General features: G+C 39.8%; 1 protein-coding gene across 2 annotated transcripts; it reads left to right on the top strand.

Annotated features, from left to right (window-relative positions):
• Positions 1–248: 248 nt before the first annotated feature.
• On the top strand, positions 249–6,391 carry LOC100708243 (homeobox protein SIX3). 2 transcript variants are annotated; one of them, XM_025909804.1, is made up of 3 exons: positions 249–758; positions 3,825–4,798; positions 5,383–6,391. In XM_025909804.1, exons 2-3 carry the CDS (start codon positions 4,104–4,106, stop codon positions 5,525–5,527), a joined length of 840 nt encoding a protein of 279 aa, XP_025765589.1. In that variant the 5' UTR covers positions 249–758; positions 3,825–4,103; the 3' UTR covers positions 5,528–6,391. The 2 variants fall into 2 exon arrangements, with proteins under 2 accessions (XP_025765589.1, XP_005471486.1); XM_005471429.4 differs by lacking the exon at positions 249–758 and having other exon boundaries at positions 3,647–4,798.
• Positions 6,392–7,564: the final 1,173 nt, after the last annotated feature.

Raw genomic sequence — 7,564 nt, 5'->3', positions numbered from 1 at the left:
AAAAGAAGTGCAATTTCAGGAGTACGTCTCAGTTTTCTTCACATGATAAAGAAATGCTGCTGTTAATGAAAGAAATCTGTCAGCACAACTCTTTGGGCTTTAATTGTAAAATATTATTGTTTAAAATTACGCAAAAACTTCTAGTAGCCCATTGCCCAATTATAAGAGGACATTTTTTGTTAATTCACAGAAAATGTTGTATTTTATTTATTTATTTTACTGTGGGCATTTTGTGAAAGAAAAAAAAAATCTATTGTAGTGAAAAAACAGGAACTTTTCCATCATGTAATACTTTATCTGTTATTGCATTACTTTGGTGTAGTACAGTTGGATGTGGGACAGGTCTTGTTAGTAGGACAAGCTGTAAAATACATGAAAATGCATTTAAAAGTCCAAAATGTTTGCCCTCCTTTACAGTTACCAAAAGATGTCCAGTAGGCCGGATTGAAGCCTTTGCTAGACCAATTCTGGTCCCCAAACCTTATGTTTGACACCCCTCTGGCAAAACCTTTTATGACATTTTGCGGGAATGTGCTGGAGAATGGTTAGAGACATTCCGTCTGTGATGTTACACATTTCCGTTCTATACCTGCAGCTGCATACAGCCCAGAAATATGCGCCTTTACCTGCCTTGACGGCTGCTAAGAAGTTGGATGCCACCAAAGACGATATAAAACACTAAGATAGCTAGCGTGCTGTCACTCGGCTTGTGAAGTCCTGTATCAAAACCTCAAGATGTGCCAATGGGACAAGGAGAGGTGAGTCTGATAGTAAAACCACTTGCTCATTGGCTAATGACTTGAAAAGTACTTAGCCAATGAGTGAGCAGGAAATAGCATGGCTATTCCTCATTTATGAATCTTTTTTTTTTTTTTCAAAATGACCCAACATGAGCGACTCAGTCCTTGAACTCAGCAGGAAAGGTCAAGAAAGAAAGCCATATTCCCAAAGACTTCTATAGAACCAGATGTCTTTTTGCAACCACACCTATCGCCATCTGGTGGCCTGCAGATAGAAGTAGGTTTAATGCACTACCACACTGGCTTTGTTTTTTTCCAACAGGGATTTTATGTCCACCACAGTGGAAACACCATTACTTTTGTTGACGCTGCTTATTCTCAGCTGTCCAGAGCGGGTATCAACAGGGCAAAAGAAAAATGGAGGCAACAGCAGTGGAAGATCTTAAAAGCTTACTGAACTTTCTCCTTGTCTAGTTCTCTCTTTCGTTTGTCCTCCTCTTCTTCTGATTCCCATGTGTTCTTTTGTTTGTATAATCTTTGCAGTGCTTCATGGTTTCACTGAATGCATGCATACAAAAAATATTGATCATTCATTGTGCAACTAGCTGAAAGTGAATGAAACATTTTTTCATTTTGTCCCCATCCTTTCACTGTAGGAAATGAGGCTTTCCTGAATGTTAAAAAATTAAGGGGGAAATGTGTTCCATAGGGAAAAAAAGATAAAGAAAAAGAAAGATAAAAATAAAAATAAAAAAATTGCTCCCTGGCACAACATCACATAAATTGTCGGGAAATGTTCATATTTTTAATTAAATTGGTTACTAATGATAAACTGCAGCACTTCCTGGACACTGTCTCCAGCAGACTGCCACAAGGACAGATGCAGCAGATCTGTGATACATCATGCAATAGCACGTTACAATACAACACATCTGTCTAACAGATTATTATCTGTTCTCTTGTGTTAACATGCTATTTCAACCTTGCACTATCACTACACTTTACACTATGTGCACTCTGAGCCACTTGGATGCTATCTATTTCATGCTTTTACTTAATTTAGAAGCCATTTTTACTGATAAATTTTGCTTTATTTAATTTTAACATACTTTATATGGTCATTTTATTGTGTTGTCTTGTATTTTAATTTGATTTTAACTTTATTTTTTATGCTTCTTTTTAATCAAGGCCCTTTCTTTTGTGTACTTCTTACCCTGTTGAGCTATTGTAATTCTGTTATGTTGTACTTATTGTATTTTATTCTTGTGTTCTATTTATTTAACATTTCTACAAAATATTGCTATTAATCTCTACTTTGTGAACAGTCCATTGGTTTCTCAACATAAAACTCACTGCAACACAAAAACGATTCTTTTAAACTGATTTTTAGTTTTTCTGTTATTATTTTCAACAGAGTAATCAGTTCTGTCCCTGGTTAGCTAACATAAACTAATGTAGGTCTGTTATCCGCAACCAACCACATGGTGTCAAGTTCCGTGCTGAAGGAAGATGGCTCCGCACATGTTCTCAAAATGTAAACTTTAGGCACTTCTTTCTTAAATTGGTGATTACATGTTTAGTGTTTCATGTCCTCTTTAACTTCTGCTGTTAGACAACTTCAAAGCTTGAATGACCACCCTGGTGATCTCAGTAAAATCAGTATCAAACAAATTATGTCGAAATGTCTTGCATACAATTTATTTGTTGGATTAACTTAAATTTGAACATATGTATGTATTTCACAGCCCTTCCTCTATTGTTTCCTTGTTGTTTTGCATTAAATTCTTTAATATGTATAAAATATTTGGGATTATTTATTATTTTAGGTTTACTTGATTTGATTTAGGGATTAACCAGAACCATATGTGTCGCTCAGGGTGAAAAACTGGCACACAACCCCTCACATCACAGTGCAGGGACATCTGTCTGTTTGGGTAATTGGCATTAACCCTTTTAAGCCAAGTGACACCATTTTTTTTTTTTCAGCCCACACATCTGCATGGGGGTATTTGGAGGGTGTTTCTATGTGACAGAACAATGTAAGACGATGTGCAGCAAAGATATAAAAGATAGTTTTTGTTGTCTTGATCAAGTACTTTAGCTTGTGTAGGCACATACAAGAGGACGTTCCACTCATTTACACTAGTTTACTGGACTCTGACCATCATGATCAACCCCAAACTGAACTCTAGCCTTAAACTTTAGCGTTGCATGCTAAAATATAATGCTCTCCACTGCAGCAATTTGCTTTACTGTCCTAAAAAGGGAGGAAAATCAACACAGTATGACAGTGTAAACAGTTTTATGTGCTCATACCTTAAAGAATACACGCACAAACATACACAGAAGGGCAAAAGTTGCCACACTTCAAAGCATATGGCCCAGGGCAGCTAAAATGTGTTAATGTTGACTGAATAAACTGCTCCATTACACTAATGTTAGCAGGCTGCATAGGCCCGATGCTAATCCAAAGTAAGAGAATGGAGATGGAGCAGCTTATCTCTAAACTCGTGGATATTGGAAAATGATTAGAAAAGTGATTAGAGTGGAGCGAGACCACTTAGAGAAACATACGCTTTCAGGTTGCTCATGTTGTTCCCAATCACAACAGGACGCTACGCATTACTGCTATTAATGATGCAAGCAGCTTACTCCCAGGAAGAGAGAGGTTATGAGACTGAGGTGATAGGTGTTGATTGCAGTTTTCAACATAATCACCATGAAAATTTAGAATTACAGTGGGCTACATACTCACCACCAGGACTTTGCTTTTAGTTCTTCTGCCTTCATCCGTCAGAGCCATGCAGTGTTTCCCACTTTCTCTATAAACTGTTATATTTACCGTGTTGGCACACAGCTTGCACACACAAAGCCTTCAGATTGCAATAGTACAAAGAAATTCAGAAGCACTGAAAACTGTAGGATACTATTTATATTTATTTGTTTATTTATTTTACTCTTGCAAAGTTGGTGTGGAGTACCCATAATTTTGTTGTACATGTACAATGACAATGAAGGACTATTCTTCTTCTGTTCACACTGACAGATTAAAAAATTGATGCTGTTTTTGTTTTTGCACTGCAGCCTCCATCTACAGGGGAAAAACAGAATGAACTGTCCACATTACAAATGCAACCGAAGTGACTTCATCTGTACAGCTAGTGCCAGAGATCATCCAGCTGTGTTTGATTGACAGTGGTGCCATGACAACCCCGCATCAGCTCCCGGGTGTCCAATGAGGAGTCAGAATCAGTGTCCCTCCCTGACTCCCAGGTGAGTTTAAAAATCAGATTTAAGCAGATTTCTGTCAGATGGTTCACGGAACGCTTTCCGCCTCCTTTTTGGCTTCAGTCTGCGAGCCAGATGGTTTTCAGGTCTCCCCTCGACTTTTTCTCAGCCTCCCGCCTCCTCCTGCCGCACTTTGCGGACGGGTCCCCTGTCCTGACTCGCTCTCAGTCCCCGGATGACTCTTCCGGGGCTTGCGCTCCCGTTGCCCTCCCGGGAATGTGTTTCTCTGCCGCGCAGATCGCCAGCGTGTGCGAGACCCTGGAGGAGACCGGAGACATCGAGAGGCTGGCCCGCTTCCTCTGGTCGCTCCCGGTGACCTCGGACGGCCGCGACTCTATTTCTGAACACGAATCTGTGCAGCGGGCTCGCGCTGTGGTAGCCTTCCACACGGGAAGTTTCCGAGAGCTTTATCACATCCTGGAGACTCACCGTTTCACGCGCGCCTCGCACGGTAAATTGCAGGCGATGTGGCTCGAAGCGCACTACCGGGAAGCAGAAAAGCTACGCGGGCGGCCGCTTGGACCCGTGGACAAGTACCGCGTGAGGAAGAAGTTCCCGTTACCCAGGACCATCTGGGACGGAGAGCAGAAGACACATTGCTTCAAAGAGCGCACCAGGGGCCTGCTGAGAGAGTGGTACCTGCAGGATCCGTACCCTAATCCGGGCAAGAAGCGGGAGCTGGCACACGCCACCGGACTGACACCGACCCAAGTAGGGAACTGGTTCAAAAACCGCAGACAGAGAGACAGGGCGGCAGCAGCCAAAAACAGGTCAGTAGATTTGACCAGAAATAGGCTGTGCCCTTGGAAGGTGCATTGAGGTTTGTTTGTCTGTTTTTTGTTTTGTTTTTTTAAATAAATGCACGAGCGCATTTGGAGATTTTTTTTTAGTATCAAGTTACCGTAACTATATCAAATTTCAGTTCAGTTTCATTCAGTTTTATTTATGTATCAAATCACAACAACAGTGTGATGAGACTACTTTTCATACTTACTATTCAGTTGGGCAGTACTCTAGCTAAGGGTGCGTAAAAAGGCCGTTCATGCGTAAAAGCGCACCCCATGCAGCTTGTAGGTTTTCGTTTTCCAGTTGCATGGTCGGTCTTTCTTCACCTTTCTGTCACTACAATTTACTTCAGGGTCAGTGTGCGGGTCAATGACCGTGTTGATGAAGGCAAAGCAAGGCATGCATGAATGGGCACAAATTGCTCACCATGCAAGGATAGACTCCAGTTTGACAGGGACGGAGATGGTGTTAATTTAGTTCATAGGCTAAATTTAATTTCAGTTTTAGTTCTAAGTTTTGTGTCCTACTTTGCCTGAGTTGATAAAAAATCCTTTTTTTCCCTCTTCAGTAATAGGTTGCAGCACCACCACATGTGCTCCGACAGAGCGCGTGCACTAAGCAGAGGAGGCTGTAGTCCAGACGGGAGCACAGAGCGCGCGGATGGAGAAACTCTGCTCTCAGTAACAGACAGTGACTCCGACTTGGACGTCTGACACTGAAAAGTGCAATAAACATTTAGGCTCTGCCGTCGATCAACAGTGAGGAGAATGCGTGTGGGCAAACGCTGATCAGGGTTTGCGCTGCAATAAATTCGGGGAATAAAACGCAATATTATCCCAGCCGAATACACAGGCGAAGGTTACGTTAACCTTTTCTGGGTGTTTTTTCTTTCTTTCTGTTTTTTGGTGGTCTTCAGGTACAAATTTTGAATTTTAACCACCGTTTTCATTTAAACTGCATCATTGGAGGGTGAGTGCACATCTGCTGACCCAGTTTGTCATGAACTTAATTAAACAGGCATCAAGCAATGCACTCCTGTTGGACTTTAAACCCAGGGACCCCCCCAAAGAGAAGACTGAAAACTGCTAGTGAGCGAATCACTTTCATTCTCTCTCATTTTCTCTAATTATGTGTCATTAAAAAAAAATCAGTCTAGTTGTTCCTTTAGAGGCTCAAGGTGGACTCCTAAATGTTTACTGTAGACAATCAGTCAGCACCACTGAATTCTGCCTGCTCCCTGTCTGTTTGTATTTTAATAACCGTTTTTTGTCAACTTGCCATTTTTTCGTTATTTAAAATTTATTGTGTAGCCATGTTCTGTCTACTTGATGTTCATTTTAATGCTGAATAAATGTTTTGGTTTTTTTTTTTTTGGTATTTTATAGAAATAAAGTTATTTATTATATCACTGTTATGAAGACTTTTGTAATGATCCGGCACCAAATACCTGTCATATGTAAACATTTAACAGAAAAAACACAATGTATGATCACAATTTATGATTACAGTAAATACAAAGTATTTATTGCAAATGACTTGTATGTGGCTTCAGCCTAAAATGTGTTCATAAGGGGTTACCTGAAAGGATTTATCAAAGGTATATAAGCTTTGTTGTTTTCTGATTGATCCAAAAACCAAAAGAAGGGAAAAAACATACATATAGAATTGCAAATAAAAACTTTGCTTAAATAAACTCAAACTATTCCTATTTTCAACCAGTTTAGTATTAAAACCGTGCAGAATACGTTTAATAATCGTGTTGGATTTTCCGTAAGTATTCATTTATTTTTGCCTACTTTTGCGATCAGTATGTTTAACCTGACTTTCCCGCAAAATGCCCACGGTTCCGGTCCAGACAGTGGCCTTTTTGTATGCCAAATATTTTTATACACCTGTATACATGCAAACTACACCTACATTTGTGGATAGATATTATTTAAATACTCTCACTTTCTGGAAAAGCTATTTAACAAAGTAAATGCACACCGGCGCCACCTAGTGGTAACATTAAATTCAATTTGCGTTTATACCAATGACTGTAGAAAACCAACGACTGTTAAATCTGTTAAAGCTCAGACTGCGCAGTAGTTGACACAATACTTCAATAGTGATTCACTGACTTTACAGTAATGTAACCGGACCCTTTACTGCACCATTACTGCCTTTATTTGTTTTTTTTAATGCATTCTACTTTTTAAGTAAAAAACAACAACAAACAAAAAACAAACAAAAAAAACAGAAGAGAGAGAGAGAGACTTTTAATTCTAATGTGCCACATGTCTATATATTTTTAAACCATCATCTCTGACTTTAGTCTGGCTCCACCACTTGGGTAGTATTTCTGAGACAACTGACTCATGATTCTTGGCATTTATCTTGTTTCAGCGTGAGTCATTACAACCACCCACTATCCTGTGAAGGGCGAGAAGAAAAGAATAGCATTTTGTTTTAACATACTTCTGAAAACAGCAATGGTTTTCCAGCACAGACGACTTCCTTTTTCTTCCTGACCATTGCAAAATGGCAACGGTCTCCGAGCTGCACTTGAACACAGCGTTCAGTGACATCACGACTGATAGCGTCACCATTCCGGTGATACATTTCTTGCACCAGTAGGTGGCGCAGCTGGACAGGCCTGATCTTAAACTGCATAGGCATTAGTAAACAGTCTCTGATGATATAATGACATTTTACTCATCATTCTATTTAATTTACTATATCATGATTTGTTTTCTAAATATATAAATTAT

This window comes from Oreochromis niloticus, linkage group LG8 (genome assembly GCF_001858045.2).
Source record: "Oreochromis niloticus isolate F11D_XX linkage group LG8, O_niloticus_UMD_NMBU, whole genome shotgun sequence".
In the NCBI taxonomy this organism is placed as follows: Eukaryota; Metazoa; Chordata; class Actinopteri; order Cichliformes; family Cichlidae; genus Oreochromis; species Oreochromis niloticus.
This window is presented reverse-complemented; position numbering and strand designations above follow the sequence as displayed.

What these genes read in the sequence shown, in the direction of transcription:
- LOC100708243 (XM_025909804.1), top strand. Translation starts at nt 4,104, where the DNA reads ATGGTTTTCAGGTCTCCCCTCGACTTTTTCTCAGCCTCCCGCCTCCTC. An exon ending in GCGGCAGCAGCCAAAAACAG is followed by an intron (nt 4,799 to 5,382) that starts GTCAGTAGATTT and finishes TTCCCTCTTCAG; the next exon opens with TAATAGGTTGCAGCACCACC.